We start from the raw sequence: 18,999 nt of genomic DNA on the forward strand, positions 1-18,999 counted from the left end.
CACCACCTGCAAAACCAGTCCTTTATTGGGGGTGTCTTGCTAATTGCCTATAATTTCCACCTGTTGTCTATTCCATTTGCACAACAGCATGTGGAATTTATTGTCAATCAGTGTTGCTTCCTAAGTGGACAGTTTGATTTCACAGAAGTATGATTGACTTGGAGTTACATTTTGTTGTTTAAGTGTTCCCTTTATTTTTTTGAGTAGTGTACTTTCCGAATGCACTGTATGTATCAAATATGTAACTTTTGATAAATAAATAAAATAAGAAAAATGGCATTGCTTAGTGTCATTGTCTACTGGCACGATAACAGGCACTTGCATCAACTGTGACGATTTGGGCGAGCTAGAATCAAGACAATCCAAACTTCTTCTGGCTTCTCACGGCTTTAAGAGCTGAGACAGAGCTCTTCAGAGAAATTAAATCAAACATCGATTCCACTTTGGCACCCTGTTAAAAAGGCATTAGGAGGAGCTACACGCTCCCGCTACACGGGCATCTCCAATAAACCACACATTATCTGGCAACCCAATTAGAGCAGCACAATGCAACCGCATCCACTGGGGTTGCCATGACGGAGAACACGATTCTTATTCGTCACGCCGTGAGAGCACATAAATGGCACTTAGCCATCCTGGTCACTGACTGAACAGGCATGCAGGTTATCTCCTCTAAAGCTTGTTTGTCATGCTTAGACCTAAACAAGTCTAACAAATCATGTGTAGACTCAATAAGGGGGGGGTTCCCCATTGAAAATGTCAGTGTTGATCTTTCTGTTCCTCAGCCATACAGAGAGCTCATCTACAACACTAGAGGGATTTAGATTAAGATATTGCAGCCTTTAGAAAGAGGATCTGTCTCTGTGTCAAACAGGTATTGATGGTCTTACAGAGACACAGGAGCAGAATGTATTAATTTATCTCTTTCTTTGTCTCTGTCTCCCTTTTTACTCTGCCTTCTGCCTCTCCTTTACAGAGTTCCCTTTGAGTGTCTGTGCAGCTACAAAGCCTTTGCTGACACACACACACACACACACACCTGTTCCCAGTCAGGGAAGAAGCTTTGTCTTAAGAGCTCCTCCATCCTCTTCTTCACCATGCCGCCGCTCATTCATTCCACATGAATGTCAGAGAGAGAGGAGGCTGTGGGCTTCAAACACCGTATCCCTTCTATTCGTCTATTCCCCCACTGTGAAGCACCGTTTCAGAGAAGGGTCACTCTCTCTCTCTCTCGCTTTCTCTCTCTCTTTTCTCTCTCTCTTTCTCCCTCAAAGCACTTTGAAAACAAATCCCTGTGAGGGTTTGGCTCAGGCAGAGAGGACTTCAAGGTGCGGGGAGCCCCCCGGAGCAATCAAACAGACAGAGAGAAACAAACAAATAGATTTTTGGGCAGTGGGGACGTCAGTGTTCAGACAAGGAAGTCAACACTTTCATGGTCGTGTCTTGTGTCTCTGAGAAATATGGGCCAAAGGTTAAAATGTAACACGCGGCACTGCTTTGTAATCAAGTTTGAGTCTGCTTGCTTAGCTGTACATAGAGAACATTTTCCTGTAAATATCAAACCAGCTTACCTCGATACGACACAAGCCTCACAGATATTCACCACTACCACTCTCCTCAACACGCATTTAACTCTAAAACATGCCTTGGCTTCTTAGCTAGAATTCTGCAAAGTCTTCATTGTGTGTGTAAATAGATCCTTAAATCATTGAGTTCAACTTAAATAAAACAACCTCAACTTCCTGAGAATCAGATGATCAAATGAAAACACATTGAACTAAACCTTACTGTAACTACCTTTCAGAACTGCTGGAGGTTAGGGTCCTGTACCTTTCAGAACTGCTGGAGGGTAGGGTCCTGTACTGTACCTTTCAGAACTGCTGGAGGTTAGGGTCCTGTACCTTTCAGAACTGCTGGAGGGTAGGGTCCTGTACTGTACCTTTCAGAACTGCTGGAGGGTAGGGTCCTGTACCTTTCAGAACTGCTGGAGGGTAGGGTCCTGTACTGTACATTTCAGAACTGCTGGAGGGTAGGTTCCTGTACTGTACATTTCAGAACTGCTGGAGGGTAGGGTCCTGTACTGTACATTTCAGAACTGCTGGAGGGTAGGGTCCTGTACTGAACATTTCAGAACTGCTGGAGGTTAGGGTCCTGTACTGTACCTTTCAGAACTGCTGGAGGTTAGGGTCCTGTACTGTACCTTTCAGAACTGCTGGAGGTTAGGGTCCTGTACTGTACCTTTCAGAACTGCTGGAGGGTAGGGTCCTGTACCTTTCAGAACTGCTGGAGGGTAGGGTCCTGTACTGTACATTTCAGAACTGCTGGAGGGTAGGGTCCTGTACTGTACATTTCAGAACTGCTGGAGGGTAGGGTCCTGTACTGTACATTTCAGAACTGCTGGAGGGTAGGGTCCTGTACTGTACATTTCAGAACTGCTGGAGGGTAGGGTCCTGTACTGTACATTTCAGAACTGCTGGAGGGTAGGGTCCTGTACATTTCAGAACTGCTGGAGGGTAGGGTCCTGTACTGTACATTTCAGAACTGCTGGAGGGTAGGGTCCTGTACCTTTCAGAACTGCTGTAGGGTAGGGTCCTGTCCTGTACCTTTCAGAACTGCTGGAGGGTAGGGTCTTGTACCTTTCAGAACTGCTGGAGGGTAGGGTCCTGTACATTTCAGAACTGTTGTAGGGTAGGGTCCTGTACCTTTCATAACTGCTGAAGGGTAGGGTCCTGTACCTTTCATAACTGCTGGAGGGTAGGGTCCTGTACTGTACCTTTCAGAACTGCTGGAGGGTAGGGTCCTGTACCTTTCAGAACTGCTGGAGGGTAGGGTCCTGTACTGTACCTTTCAGAACTGCTGGAGGGTAGGGTCCTGTACCTTTCAGAACTGCTGTAGGGTAGGGTCTTGTACCTTTCAGAACTGCTGGAGAGTAGGGTGCTGTTCTGTACACAGAAACACATTGTAAAGCAGAACTTTGGCTCACAAAAGCCTTTGGAGAAGTGTTCTAGAGCGGCAATAGGCTACAATCATAGAGCCCCCGTGTGTGGCAAAATTTAGGAGATATCTAATCAATGGAAGATGGAATTAAAATGACGGAATTAAAAGTTAAAGGAGAAGGATAGGCTACAACGACAAAGAGCCACCAGTAGGCAAGCTGCTATTTAATATTCTGAATGGAGTTGTTGTTATTTGTAACTGCAGGATGAGAAAGCGCATGCACTGCAGCCTCAATTAGCCTAGCTAGCTAACGTTAGCTAGCTTAACTAGCTTCTCCCAGTTTGATGCAGTGCCTTAGACCACTGTGCCACTTCTCCCGAGTGGCACAGTGGTCTAAGGCACTGCATCGCAGTGCTAGCTGTGCCACTAGAGATCCTGGTTCGTATCCAGGCTCTGTCGTTGCCGGCCGCGACCGGGAGACCCATGGGGCGGCGCACAATTGGCCCAGCGTCGTCCAGGGTAGGGGAGGGAATGGCCGGCAGGGATGTAGCTCAGTTGGTAGAGCATGGCGTTTGCAACGCCAGGGTTGTGGGTTCGATTCCCACGGGGGGCCAGTATGAAAAATAATGTATGCACTCACTAACTGTAAGTCGCTCTGGATAAGAGCGTCTGCTAAATGACTAAAATGTAAATGTAAATGTAATGATGCAGTCAAGACAGGTACTACGTACTCATATTTGATTATAAATAACCTAGCTATGGCAGCTTTTAGTCTACTGTAGCGCGAGTCGGCTTGGTTGGTTGCTGTCTCACGTCGCTCCCTCCCTCCTCCCCCATGTCACTCACTCACAGTACGGCCCCTCCCCCACATGCTAGAGCGGCTCCTCTCTCTCCCTCTCCTCGCACTTTATCAGCTCTGGTTAATAAAGTAGCTTAAAAAAGGGCTTTTCTGCTGCTTCCCTCACTCGGACCGGGTCTGGATCTGACCAGTTCTATATGGAACGGGTCTAGTTGTCCTCGGTTCTGTTCGGAACGGGTCTCTATATTTAAAAATATATATTTGTGCATATCGAGTGCGGATGGCAAAGCACCAGGTCCATTTCGGAAAGGGGTCCAACTTTTTGAACCCTTGAAGACCTCTACCTCCCAGCATTACACAACCCTCTCCAGTCCAGTCTGACCCGCAGCCAGCCACACTGTGAGGAATGACAATCACTCTTAATCAAATCAAATCAAATTTTATTGGCCACATGCACCGAATACAACAGGTGCAGACATTACAGTGAAATGCTTACTTACAGCCCTTAACCAACAGTGCATTTCTTTTTAACAAAAAAAGTAAAAATAAACAACAACAAAAAAAGTGTTGAGAAAAAAAGAGCAGAAGTAAAATAAAATAACAGTAGGGAGGCTATATATACAGGGGGGTACCGGTGCAGAGTCAATGTGCGGGGGCACCGGCTAGTTGAGGTAGTTGAAGTAATATGTACATGTGGGTAGAGTTAAAGTGACTATGCATAAATAATTAACAGAGTAGCAGCAGCGTAAAAGGATGGGGTGGGGGGGCAGTGCAAATAGTCCGGGTAGCCATGATTAGCTGTTCAGGAGTCTTATGGCTTGGGGGTAGAAGCTGTTGAGAAGTCTTTTGGACCTAGACTTGGCACTCCGGTACCGCTTGCCGTGCGGTAGCAGAGAGAACAGTCTATGACTAGGGTGGCTGGAGTCTTTGACAATTTTGAGGGCCTTCCTCTGACACTGCCTGGTATAGAGGTCCTGGATGGCAGGAAGCTTGGCCCCAGTGATGTACTGGGCCGTACGCACTACCCTCTGTAGTGCCTTGCGGTCGGAGGCCAAGCAGTTGCCATACCAGGCGGTGATGCAACCAGTCAGGATGCTCTCGATGGTGCAGCTGTATAATTTTTTGAGGATCTGAGGACCCATGCCAAATCTTTTCAGTCTCCTGAGGGGGAATAGGCTTTGTCGTGCCCTCTTCACGACTGTCTTGGTGTGTTTGGACCATGATAGTTCGTTGGTGATGTGGACACCAAGGAACTTGAAGCTCTCAACCTGTTCCACTACAGCCCCGTCGATGAGAATGGGGGTGTGCTCAGTCCTCTTTTTTTTCCTGTAGTCCACAATCATCTCCTTTGTCTTGGTCACGTTGAGGGAGAGGTTGTTGTCCTGGCACCACACGGCCAGGTCTCTGACCTCCTCCCTATAGGCTGTCTCATCGTTGTCGGTGATCAGGCCTACCACTGTTGTGTCGTCGGCAAACTTAATGATGGTGTTGGAGTCGTGCCTGGCCATGCAGTCATGGATGAACAGGGAGTACAGGAGGGGACTGAGCACGCACCCCTGAGGGGCCCCCGTGTTGAGGATCAGTGTGGCAGATGTGTTGTTACCTACCCTTACCACCTGGGGGCGGCCCATCAGGAAGTCCAGGATCCAGTTGCAGAGGGAGGTGTTTAGTCCCAGGATCCTTAGCTTAGTGATGAGCTTAGAGGGCACTATGGTGTTGAATGCTGAGCTGTAGTCAATGAATAGCATTCTCACGTAGGTGTTCCTCTTGTCCAGGTGGGAAAGGGCAGTGTGGAGTGCAATAGAGATTGCATCATCTGTGGATCTGTTGGGGCGGTATGCAAATTGGAGTGGGTCTAGGGTTTCTGGGATAATGCTGTTGATGTGAGCCATGACCAGCCTTTCAAAGCACTTCATGGCTACAGACGTCAGTGCTACGGGTCGGTAGTCATTTAGGCAGGTTATCTTAGAGTCCTTGGGCACAGGGACTATGGTGGTCTGCTTGAAACATGTTGGTATTACAGACTCAGTCAGGGACATGTTGAAAATGTCAGTGAAGACACTTGCCAGTTGGTCAGCACATGCTCGGAGTACACGTCCTGGTAATCCGTCTGGCCCTGCGGCCTTGTGAATGTTGACCTGCTTAAAAGTCTTACTCACATCGGCTACGGAGAGCGTGATCACATAGTCATCCGGAACAGCTGGTGCTCTCATCTCGAAGCGAGCATAGAAGTGGTTTAGCTCGTCTAGTAGGCTTGTATCACTGGGCAGCTCGCGGCTGTGCTTCCCTTTGTAGTCTGCAATAGTTTTCAAGCCCTGCCACATCCGACGAGCATCAGAGCCAGTGTAGTACGATTCAATCTTAGTCCTGTATTGACTCTTTGCCTGTTTGATGGTTCGTCGGAGGGCATAGCGGGATTTCTTATAAGCGTCCGGGTTAGAGTCCCGCTCCTTGAAAGCGGCAGCTCTACCCTTTAGCTCAGTGCGGATGTTTCCTGTAATCCATGGCTTCTGGTTGGGGTATGTACGTACGGTCACTGTGGGGACGACATCATTGATGCACTTATTGATGAAGCCAGTGACTGATGTGGTGTACTCCTCAATGCTATCTGAAGAATCCCGGAACATGTTCCAGTCTGTGGTAGCAAAACAGTCCTGTAGCTTAGCATCTGCGTCATCTGACCACTTTTTTTATTAACCGAGTCACTGGTGCTTCCTGCTTTAGTTTTTGCTTATAAGCAGGAATCAGGAGGATAGAGTTATGGTCAGATTTGCCAAATGGAGGGTGAGGGAGAGCTTTGTATGCGTCTCGGTGTGTGGAGTAAAGGTGGTCCAGAGTTTTTTTTTCTCTGGTTGCACATTTAACATGCTGGTAGAAATGAGGTAGAACGGATTTAAGTTTCCCTGCATTAAAGTCCCCGGCCACTAGGAGCGCTGCATCTGGATGAGCGTTTTCCTGTTGATTTATGGCCTTATACAACTCATTCAGTGCAATCTTAATGCCAGCATTGGTTTGTGGTGGTAAATAGACAGCTATGAAAAATATTGATGAAAACTCTCTTGGTAAATAGTGTGGTCTACAGCTTATCATAAGATACTCTACCTCAGGCGAGCAAAACCTCGAGACTTCCTTAGTATTTGATTTTGTGCACCAGCTGTTGTTTACAAATATACACATACCGCCACCCCTTGTCTTACCAGAGTCAGCCGTTCTATCCTGCCGATGTAGCGTATAGCCCGCTAGCTGTATGTTATCCATGTCGTCGTTCAGCCACGACTCGGTGAAACATAATATATTACAGTTTTTAATGTCCCGTTGGTAGGATAACCGTAATCTTAGGTCATCCAATTTGTTCTCCAATGATTGAAGATTGGCTAATAGGATTGATGGGAGTGGCAGTTTACTCGCTCGCCGTCGGATCCTTACAAGGCACCCCGACCTACGTCCACGATATCTCCGTCTATTCCTCATGCGAATGACGGGGATTTGGGCCTTGTCGGGTGTCTGTATGATATCCTTCGCGGCCGCCTCGTTGAAGAAAAAATCTTCGCCCAATACGAGGTGAGTAATCGCTGTCCTGATATCCAGAAGCTCTTTTTGGTTATAAGAGACGATGGCAGAAACATTATGTACAAAATAAATTACAAATAACGCGGAAAAACACACATAATAGTACAATTGGTTAGAGGGCTGTAAAACGGCAGCCATCTTCTCCGGCGCTGTTCTAGGATGTTCTAGGATGCAGACGTTTACAACTAAACATGTCTCCAACAAAGGAAACTATCAATATCCTGTTCCTAAATCAAAACAAACAATGAGGAAAAACTTGTGTTACTTACAGAGAGAGGCAGAACTCAAATAAAACAGGCAGGACTCCTTCACAGGAGGCAGAGCAGTAAAGAGAAGCCCACTGTCCTTGAAAAGCAATTTACAGACAGCAACCTTGAGCCCAGCTTAGCACCAAAGAACTACCAGAGATGAGGATGGCAGGGCCTAGGAAAACAGCGGTCAAAGCCCAATCTCTCCAAACAGACATGCACACACCAAGACTCACATGTAGGCTACTGCTACACAATTCATTCACACTAACCACTCTCTCTCCCCCTCACACACTCAGACAAACATACACATACAGAGACATGCACACACACACACACACACACACACACACACACACACACACACACCACAGGACAGTCCAGGACAACACACAGAGCTGAATAGATCCCCACCGGTGGTTCCAGTCATTCAGTGGAGGGTGTTATATTCCTGGTCGTCATGCTCACTCTGGTGTGGTGGGGCAAATAGGGTGTGTGTGGGCTGTTTTCATCCGCCAAACACACACAGCCCTGTCCCTGCCGTGTCTGTCTCCAGTCCCAGACCTCCCCCACATGACTGGAGCAGGGATTATGACAGGCGTCTACAATAATAATCACACCCTGTAGGAAGACCAGCCCCACTGTTTACCCCCTTCCAGTTCCCCCCACCACTCCACTGTGCCAGCCACCAAGAACATGCTTTGACAGAAAGATTGTTGGGAAAGGCAGGGTACAGGGGCTGTGACGTGTATAAATAAAGTTATTACTGTTCAAATAGGTAAGGAGAGAGCCTGTACTGTACTGTAGGTGTGTCCTACTACTTGTCAGTCCTTTCCTTTTTGAACCGCATCACCCCTACATAGATCAGAGGTCAGGTCGTAGTGTGAGAGACAGAGAGGAATGCTAAAATGGAGGGAGAGAGTGAGAGGGCAGGGGATAAGGCGAGGTGTGTGTGTGTGTGTTCTGGTGCGGTAATCGATAAGGCTGTGATTGAGGGAACGTGGGGGAGTGTGTGTGTGTCCCAGAGGAGCAGATGGAAGGCTATCAGCTGGGCCGGGGGCAGGATAGCAGAGGCAGGATAGATTTATGACACCGTGCTCTGATGAACTTCTGATTTAGTGAGCCGCTAAACTGCCCCACAGAGGTGGGTGGCAGAGCTAGCAATGGAGCGAAAGCATGCCATTAATTCGAGGCAGAGAGAGAGAGGGTAGAGAGAGTGAGAGCGAGTAAAGAGAGAGGGAGAGTGAAACTATCATTCTAATGCTCCGGTGGGAATATTCTCTTCCTCTCTGAAAGAAGCACGCGTCTTCTCTGTGGTTTTCATGGCAACACATTGACTAACTTCACTATAATGGAAGAGAAATTAAAAAGTTGTCGGAGGGGACAAATAACCATATGATAGAATGGGAAGCTTCAGTCCCTTTCAGAGTTTTCCCAAGACATTGTCTGAGGCAGAGAACAAAAAGAGCAGCAAAGCAACCCTGACACAAGTACTTTCTGTACTGGCAAGGGATACACAGCTCTTCAATGTCAACGACAGGCATTGGCTTTGAAAGTGTAGGCATTAGGAACCAACACTGCACTGTGTGACGTGGTCGAGTGGCAAGAAACGGTCAGTTTTGCTGATCTAAGGTCAGTTTTGCTCCTTTCGCCATCTAATCTGAGCTGGGCTTTGGGATGGTAAGAACTGGGTTGAGAGCGCTCACTCACCTTCCTCTTCTTGAAAGCCTGTCTGGCCAGGTATCCTCTGCAGGCAGCCTGGAACATGGTGATGTTGCGTCTGGTCTGGACGTCGCTCTGCTCCTCCAGTTTGGCCAGGGTCCCCGCTCTGAAGAACACCTGGTGAGAGACAGGGGCAGTTAGATACTGATTAATCATGACACTAGAATTGTATTGAAGCCAGACAGGGAGCAGGTGTGTGTGTGCAAGGTTGCACAATACAATGGAATAGAAGTACAATAAACATAAAACTGGAAATGTGCAACTTTTTCATTTGGGGGTATTGTGGCATACAAACGAAGAATTACATGAATTTATTTTTACATGATTCAAAGTTGCTGAGTTGGAATCCCCCTAAAAATCTGCAACCATACATCTGGGATTGGGGAATTGAATATCAACTACATCACGTCCTGCGTTTACTTTGCATTTCAATGGTGTTAACAGTGGGGGCTTTTAATTGAGTTGGATTACCCGATCTGCTCTGGGAGATTGGATGGGGCGCTGCTGGTGGACTTCTCTACAGTTTCTCAGTCCAGAGCTGAAAGCTCATCAAACTCATTGAATGCTGCCGAATTGCATTAGCATGCTAATAGTGTTAGTGGGAGAGCTATGCTTAACTTCACAAAAGCCTCATTAAAACTCCCTTGTGTTAGCAACACATGCGGCTGCCACGGCTACAGAAAGGAAAATAATAAAGACAGGAAGTTTCTGGGGAAACTCTAAAACGACAGGTAGAGTTTGTGGTGAAGCTTCTCTTGGATTTAGCCGTCATCTCCTGTTAGTCAGAGGCACTGTGTTTTCTTCAACTCTAAAACAATTGAGATGGTTAGTCCACAGTGTTTCGTTCAGATTTCACCAAGCGGCTCCTCAAGACGGGAGCGTTATGCAGCAACTGCATCATGACGCATCTGGATTGATCTAACACAGTACTCCAGGGCCCTTAACAACCTATCATCCTCCATCAGAGGCACAGGATGAGAGAAAATACTTTACCCAGCCCAGACAACGCTCAGAGCCCAGCTCTCAGGGAAGTGTGTGTACAGCCAAGCCAATAGCCCATGAAGAGAGTGGGCTGGGCGCGGTGAAAACACACAGCACCAACACACCCACACTTCTCTGCCGTAGGGCAACGCGTCCGACTGGAAAGGTTATGTCTTTACCTCCAGAGAACATCGGATTGAGTTTGCTACCTCTATTGTCAGTAGTAGAGGATTTATCATACGGGCATTCTGTTATATGGATCCAAAATAACATGTTAACAAATCAATAGCTTGCATGGTATGCTTGCATTAACAATGCACACTTCTAACTGCTCCCCGGGCGCCAATGACGTGGATGTCGATTAAGGTACACACTATCACATCACGATGAGGAGGAGCTGAGAGAATACTCTCCAGCCTGTGACTTTCCTGCCCACCATCACGACCTGCTAGTGAGGCAATCGCTAAGCAACGCCAATGGGATGTGTGATGTGTCAGAGTAAACGGCCCAGTCACACAGGCCTTCCCCCCATAGCGGGATGACCTTCTGCATAGCAATGACTGTCAGCGTGGGCGAAGGAACATACTGAATGCAACTCTAAATGTCGACTGAGGTCGTGGGCCGTTCCAGTGGGTCACTTGGGGCTTGTTGTTTTGTCAGTAACCTCAGCCTCTTGTCCATTTTCCTCAGCATGACGAGATATGGGAAGACACACACACACTCAAACATTGCCTACGTCAAACTTCCCTAAACATACAGTACCAGTCAAAAGTTTTAGAACACCTACTCATTCAAGGGTTTTGTCTTTATTTTTACTATTTTCTACATTGTAGAATAATAGTGAAGACATCAAAACTATGAAATAACACATTATGAATCATGTAGTAACCAACAAATCAAAATATATTTGAGATTTGAGATTCTACAAATAACCACACTTTGCCTTGATGACAGCTTTGCACACTCTTGGCATTCTCTCAACCAGCTTCACCTGGAATGCTTTTCAACAGTCTTGAAGGAGTTACAACATATGCTGAGCACTTGTTGGCTGCTTTTCCTTCACTCTGCCGTCCGACTCATCCCAAACCATCTCAATTTGGTTGAGGTCAGAGGATTGTGGAGGCCAGGTCATCTGATGCAGCACTACATCACTCTCCTTCTTGGTAAAATAGCCCTTACACAGCCTGGAGGTGTGTTGGGTCATTGTCCTGTTGAAAAACAAATGATAGTGGGACTAAGCCCAAACCAGTTGGGATGGCGTTCGCTGCAGAATGCTGTGGTAGCCATACTGGTTAAGTGTGCCTTGAATTCTAAATAAAACACAGACAGTGTCACCAGCAACGCACCCCCACACCATAACACCTCCTACTCCATGCTTTACGGTGGGAACTACACATGCGGAAATCATCTGTTCACCCACACCGCGTCTCACAAAGACACGGCGGTTGGAACCAAAAATCTCAAATTTGGACTCCAGACCAAAGGCAAATTTCCACCGGTCTAATGTCCATTAATCATGGCCCAAGCAAGTCTCTTCTTCTTATTGGTGTCCTTTAGTAGTGGTATCTTTGCAGCAATTCGACCATGAAGGCCTGATTTACACAGTCTCCTTTGAACAGTTGATGTTGAGATGCTTCTGTTACATTTATTTGGGCTGCAATTTCTGAGGCTGGTAACTCTAATGAACTTATCCTCTCCAGCAGAGGTAAATCTAGGTCTTCCATTCCTGCGGCGGTCCTCATGAGAGCCAGTTTCATCATAGCGCTTGATGGTTTTTGCGACGGCACTTGAAGAAACGTTCAAAGTTCTTGAAAGGTTCCATATTGACTGACCTTCATGTCTTAAAGTAATGATGGACTGTCGTTTCTCTTTGCTTATTTGAGCTGTTCTTGTCATAATATGGAATTGGTCTTTTACCAAATAGGGCTATCTTCTGTATAACCCCCTACCTTGTCACAACACAACTGATTGGCTCAAACGCATTAAGAAGGAAAGAAATTCCACAAATTAACTTTTAAGAAGGCACACCTGTTAATTGAAATGCATTCCAGGTGACTACCTCATGAAGCTGGTTGAGAGAATACCAAGAGTGGCAAAGCTGTCATCAAGGCAAAGGGTGGCTATTTGAAGAATCTCAAATATACAATATATTTTGATTTGTTTAACACTTTTTTGGTTACTACATGATTGCATATGTGTTATTTAATAGTTTTGATGTCTTCACTATTATTTTACAATGTAAAAAAGAGTAAAAATAAAGAAAAGCCATCGAATGAGTAGGTGTGTCCAAACTTTTGACTGGTAGTGTACTTTTCCTACTGTTTACTTCAGAACAATACTTCCCGCTGTCCTCTATTCCATGGATATTCTGAAAAAGCTAATTAGCAATTTATCAGCCTGTCCTTTCCTTTGGATTTTCTCTTTTGCATCTGAAAGGTTTGAATCTCACTGTGCTGATTGGTGTTTGTGGAGGGTTATCGGCAAGCCACAGCGAACCAAGAGAGCTGTCGCCTGCCAAAATCAATGGCTACAGGGGGCAACAGGAGGGAAAACAACAAAGAGAAAGCCAGACTTCTTTTCTTCTGAAGAAGCAGAAGAACTGTGGAGCAACCTTCCCCGGCCCAACTGAAAGTCAAACCTGATCAGTGTGTGTGTGTGTGTGTGTGTGTGTGTGTGTGTGTGTTTGGGGGGGGGGGGGTAATTGTCACCCAGTGTCGCCAACCGCCAACTAACAGACAAAGGCTGCTAGCCCAGGGACCCTGCAGCAGACCTATGATTCCAGTGAGAAGGGCATGCTGGGTAAATAGCTGTCCCTCCCAGGCAGAGACAGAACACCTTAGGGCCTGATTTAGACTGTACTAAGCCTTCACACCTATTGTCATAGAGTCACCTGTAGTCATAACACTTTTACGAAGCATGTAGTAATGGTTTATACATAGTTCATTATTAGTTTACATATTCTCTCTCTCTGTGTGTCTGTGTGTGTGTGTCTGTGTGTTACTTACCCTGCTCAGGCCCATGTGGTAACTGCTGTTCTCCAAGTCTAGAGACTCCAACAGCTCCTCCACAGCCTGAAACAAAACAGATAAATGGACAGACAGATCAATGAAGAGATCAACAGAAATGGACAAACAGACAGACAGACAGTGCTCTTGTAAAGTCAGCTCCCCTCTGTCGTCGCCCCAAAGTACTGCACACAGCGCCATAGCAACAGGCACACTCCTCGAACATCAGCCTATCCACCAGGAGACTGCAGACCAAAACAACTCAGCGAACAAAGCTACAGCTAAGGCACCAAGCTAGCTATCTGTAACCTCCATTTCAGGTCGTTTCTGTGACAGGAGTCTAAATATGGACTGTATACTGTATCTAAAGCAATCTCAGGAGAGGTGGAGGAGGAGGGGGGTCTTTAAAGTTCGACTAAAAAGTGAAGTTGGTAGATAGCTGGAGCCTCAAGGGGGAGGATGGGAGTTAAGTTGAACAAAATTAGCTGTTTTAAAGTAACTGTCCAGTGTTTCCAAAGTTCTATGAAATATGACCTTTAATGAATTACAATATGAATGAAATAGTTTTCCTTCCCAAAAAATTGTAATTAAATATGTTAAAAAGCAGCTTTTCTGTGTTGGAATGGTGTGGGCATACCCCAACAACAGAATGTTGTGTGCGTATAACCGGTCATTAAAAGTATTCATACGAGTAGCCCACTGATTGGTCAGCTCAACCTCATCAGGAGGATTACATCATCTTCTCCGAGGAAAGAGCAAGCATTTTTGAAAAAGTCTGTATGAGTTGGGTTTTTTAAAGTATTTTCTCTCCAATTTATGCTTTGGCCACAAATACGAGTATAGGATGACTCAACCACATTATTTGGGTATGAGCTAACAGAATATTACCTTTTAAAAGTGGACAGTGGACAGTTACTTAAAGGACTTTTGGCAGAGAGGATACCTGCAGGATTACTGGGTCTGGTAGGTAAAGAGGCTCAGTGGAGGATGAAGTCACTACAGCCACAGTAACACAGCTACAGTAACACAGCTACAGTAACACCACTACAGTAACACCGCTACAGTAACACCGCTACAGTAACACAGCTACAGTAACACCGCTACAGTAACACCGCTATAGTAACACAGCTACAGTAACACAGCTACAGTAACACCGCTACAGTAACACCGCTACAGTAACACAGCTACAGTAACACCGCTACAGTAACACCGCTACAGTAACACCGCTACAGTAACACAGCTACAGTAACACAGCTATAGTAACACCGCTACAGTAACACCGCTACAGTAACACAGCTATAGTAACACAGCTACAGCAACACAGCTACAGCAACACAGCTACAGTAACACAGCTACAGCAACACAGCTACAGCAACACAGCTACAGTAACACCGCTACAGTAACACCGCTACAGTAACACAGCTACAGTAACACAGCTATAGTAACACCGCTACAGTAACACCGCTACAGTAACACAGCTACAGTAACACAGCTATAGCAACACAGCTACAGCAACACAGCTACAGCAACACAGCTACAGCAACACAGCTACAGCAACACAGCTACAGCAACACAGCTACAGTAACACCGCTACAGTAACACCGCTACAGTAACACAGCTACAGTAACACAGCTACAGTAACACAGCTACAGCAACACAGCTACAGCAACACAGCTACAGTAACACCGCTACAGTAACACCGCTACAGTAACACAGCTACAGTAACACCGCTACAGTAACACAGCCACAGTAACACAGCTACAGTAACACAGCTACAGTAACACAGCTACAGTAACACAGCTACAGTAACACAGCTACAGTAACACAGCTATAGTAACACAGCTACAGTAACACAGCTACAGTAACACAGCTACAGCAACACCGCTACAGCAACACAGCTACAGCAACACAGCTACAGTAACACCGCTACAGTAACACAGCCACAGTAACACAGCTACAGTAACACAGCTACAGTAACACAGCTACAGTAACACAGCTACAGTAACACCGCTACAGTAACACCGCTACAGTAACACCGCTACAGTAACACAGCCACAGTAACACAGCCACAGTAACACAGCTACAGTAACACAGCTACAGTAACACAGCTACAGTAACACAGCTACAGTAACACAGCTATAGTAACACCGCTACAGTAACACCGCTACAGTAACACCGCTACAGTAACACAGCTACAGTAACACCGCTACAGTAACACAGCTACAGTAACACAGCTACAGTAACACAGCCATGCAGCCCACGCTAAGAGGAAGAGACAGACAGGCTTCTAGCTCTGAGAGAGAGGGCTTTGTTTGAGTTCTCGTTGGAAAAAAAAGAACATTTTCTAAGATGCTGACACAGGGGAAAACCTCTTACTCCCCTCTCGCTTTCTTTCTGTCTTTCCTCTCTCCTCCCTCTCCCCCGCTCCCGCTTCCCCTCCCCCTCTCCCACTCTCCCACCCCGCTCCCCCTCGGTCTGTCTAGCTCCAGAGAATGAAGTACCTTTTTGTCCATTAATTATTTCTGCCAAGGAGTCTCATTTTCTCTTTAACTCTTCCATAGCTCCCTGTATGTTTTAGCACCAGAATGGTTTAGCTGTGACAGAGAGGACCTCTAACTGCTCTACTTCAAAAACACAACCTCCTTACACAACAATGAAAATAACATATTTCAGCCAAGAGAATGTCTATTCCATTTATTCAATTCCAGCTACAACGGTTAATATTTAATATATTTAATATTTCTACATCCAAAAATACTTTTACTAGATTCCTAAGTTTTAACCACACTTCTGAGTAGGTAGGGTAGGTTAATAGCTTTTTTACTATTACACTATACAGTAGGTACTGAAGACAGAAAGAGAGGAAGAAGAGATGGAAGGGGAGGATGGAGAGGAGGCACGTAATTAATCAGCACACCAGTCATATGCTGCCAGCCAACGTAATCATAATTAATTACACACAAGAGCAGATCTAGGAGGGGGAGGGAGAGAAGAGGAGGAGGAAAGGAGGGATGCTTTTATATTCTCATTTGTTTACGAAGTGGAGGGAACGCCTCGACACTCACTCTCTTCTCGTCTGTGACGATGTAGTGGCGCCCATGCTTTTTGGTCAGGTGGGGCGCCAGCACGTCGAAGCGGCGTCGGAACTCGGAAAACACCATGTGATCAGGGTATCCTTTATGGAAAAGACAGAACAAGGTCAACATTTATTTAATAATTTGTATTATTAAACAGTTCAATAAGAAGAATTAAGGGGGAAAATGTCCCTCTCCCATGACTTAGCTTGACTTGGGTGGTGTCTAGTCTTACCTTGCCTGTAGATGCGCAGGGCGTCGATAAGCTTAGATCCACGGAGCTGAGCCCTCAGGAGGCCCACATCCAGCTGCATGAGGCCTGAATCGCAGCTCTCTCCATGGGCCACGCGCGGGTCCCCGCCCACCCCCACCGCGTCTGCCTTGGGCAGCAGGCAGTGGACAAAGTGAACCCTGGACCTGCGCACCGTGTCCAGCAGAGCATCCTGGAGAGACGGAGAACAGGGAGTTAAAGCATTTACACACACACACACAAAAAAACACACATGAACAAACACAAATACTTAATTTTGTACACATTTGCATGTATAAATTAATGTTTATATAGTTTTATTTGAATAACAAAGTTCTTCAGAGCAACTTGGGCCTAAACCCTCTCAAAGAGGAAGCAGAGGTAGGCCTTGGGTGGGGAGAAACCGCCCCACTCACCACTTGCAGTTTGATCTGGATACAGAGGCTCTTCTTCTTGACAGCGGCCATGCCTGTAGTGAAGGTCTTCCTCATGCTGGTGGCTCTGCGGAGGGCCAGCTGAGATCCCCCCTCCAGCCCTGCGATGGAGCCAGACAGCACTGTGGGCCCTCCACTACGACTAGAGAACAGACTGCTGATGTTCTTCCTGTTAGAGAGAGATAGACAGAGAGAGAGACAGAGAGACAAAGAGGTAAGTATATTTTCTTTGTAAAGTGCTACTATGGAGAACACTCAGTGAATTAAATGCGTACTTCTGTGAGTCCTGCAGCAGAGTGGCAGCGTTCTGGGAGGCGGGGTTCTGCTTGGCGTGGCTCAACCAACCCTGAGCATCGTACTCCACCCAGTCTGTCCCGTGGCTGTGGCCCAACAGGAAATGATGCGGCTTGTCGCTCTTCAGGAGCAGGGCGTGTCCCTTGTTGTCCCCCTGGTCGGGGCCGTAGTAGCTGAAGAGTCTCTCCAGAAGAGTGTCCTCAGAGCCCCCTGGCTGCACAGCCTCCTCCTCCATCAGCCACAGCAGACCTCGAGCCTCATCTGTCCTCGCCAGGGTACGCACCTGGGACCATCGCAGGAACACACACAGGTTAGAGAGGTGGGGATCTATCACTTGAGTCTAACACAAACACAAGTGAAGCAGCTGTGCAGAAAGCTTAGGTCCACAGCTCGGTCCAACATGCAGGTGCAGCTTTCACAAGCAACTCAGACACACATTAGACCACAACAGCACAGAGATGCTCACCAATCTCCACTCCACCAGTCATCCATCCATTCACGACACTGTTAACTCCATACACAACAACACCCAATAAAGCCAAAACCAATAAAGCAACCTAGTCTCCTATTTTTTTTTACTCATCGTTTAAATGTCACAACACGGCCTTCAGCCCTGGCCCAGTGTTACCATAACATTACACCTGCTTTGCTGTGACACTTGTATAAACTCGTAATTATGAACTAGCACAGTGTTCAAACGGCCTAATATGATTCAACATCTCTGTTCTACATTTCTGTAACAAAACAAGTCATTTTGTAAAGGTAATCATAATGTTTTGGAAAATAGGAAGCTATAAGAGAGATGAGTCTTTGCTTCCTCATTCTAGAGCTGCTATTAAAATGCACTCCTGGGCAGTGGAGCATTTAGAAACCTTGCTCTCTGACAGTCCACTTTGATAATAAATGGTGTTATTAGTCTATGTGAGAGTGTAGACACCTCTTTGGTGGACTCATTAAATCTCTCTATGGATGTAGGGAGGTGCAGGCAGGGCTACTTGAAGTGGTTCACAACTAGTGAAGCGAAAGCCTTTAAAATTATTTGCCAATTTAAATATTTAAACTGCTAGAAGCACTGCAGATCTGTTGTACTGTGTTGGTTTCTCTAGTAGCAGTCAACTTAATCAATTGGCAAGTCAGGTAAATCTCGATCCTTTTCAGAGAGAGATGAGAAATAAGAAGCTCTTATTCAGAATGATCCTATACCCTCACAGTATTTGACACTGCAAGCTGGAGGTGAATGACCTGTGGATATTACTTGGATTCTAATATGTCCTTTTATCATCTATAGATCTGCTGTTCTTTTTATGATGCATTTTTCTCCTTGTGTGAGTTGGTTTCCAATAAGTATGGCGCTGGTTCAATGCCGTTTGTTTGTCTGACTTATAGCCGTGTTTGGCCATGCGTGCCCTTGTGCACTAATTCGATGACAAACACACACACACACGCAAACACACACACAAAGTTATTTACTTTCGTCTCAACTTTTCAATCAATTCCTGTGTGGCCCCCTCCTCATTCACTTTTGATCTAATTCTTGTTAATGTCACTTTCGCGGGCCAATACACATCAATGCAACACATTTCTGTTAAGAACGCGTGCCATGCAGAGTCGTCTCATAAATAAACTGAATTTGATGGCTTTGCTCTGAGAAGTCAACCCTGACTGAAAAAAGCTTTCAACTCATC

At 46.2% G+C, this 18,999-nt stretch overlaps 1 protein-coding gene across 1 annotated transcript in view; it reads right to left on the minus strand.

Annotated features, from left to right (window-relative positions):
* Positions 1-18,999, minus strand: part of LOC311106195 (unconventional myosin-XVIIIa-like) — a gene marked incomplete at its 3' end in the record, with an annotated part of 152,707 nt that overhangs the window by 39,905 nt on the left and 93,803 nt on the right. The window contains exons 13-18 of the mRNA XM_084148507.1: positions 17,296-17,597; positions 17,003-17,189; positions 16,572-16,779; positions 16,328-16,437; positions 13,263-13,328; positions 9,265-9,393 (exon numbers count right to left, since the gene is read on the minus strand). Of these exons, the coding sequence (XP_084004633.1) occupies positions 9,265-9,393; positions 13,263-13,328; positions 16,328-16,437; positions 16,572-16,779; positions 17,003-17,189; positions 17,296-17,597 (1,002 nt within the window). The remainder of the gene's footprint in view (positions 1-9,264; positions 9,394-13,262; positions 13,329-16,327; positions 16,438-16,571; positions 16,780-17,002; positions 17,190-17,295; positions 17,598-18,999) is intronic.

This window comes from Coregonus lavaretus (assembly GCF_964263955.1).
Source record: "Coregonus lavaretus genome assembly, chromosome: 30".
Classification (NCBI taxonomy): Eukaryota; Metazoa; Chordata; class Actinopteri; order Salmoniformes; family Salmonidae; genus Coregonus; species Coregonus lavaretus.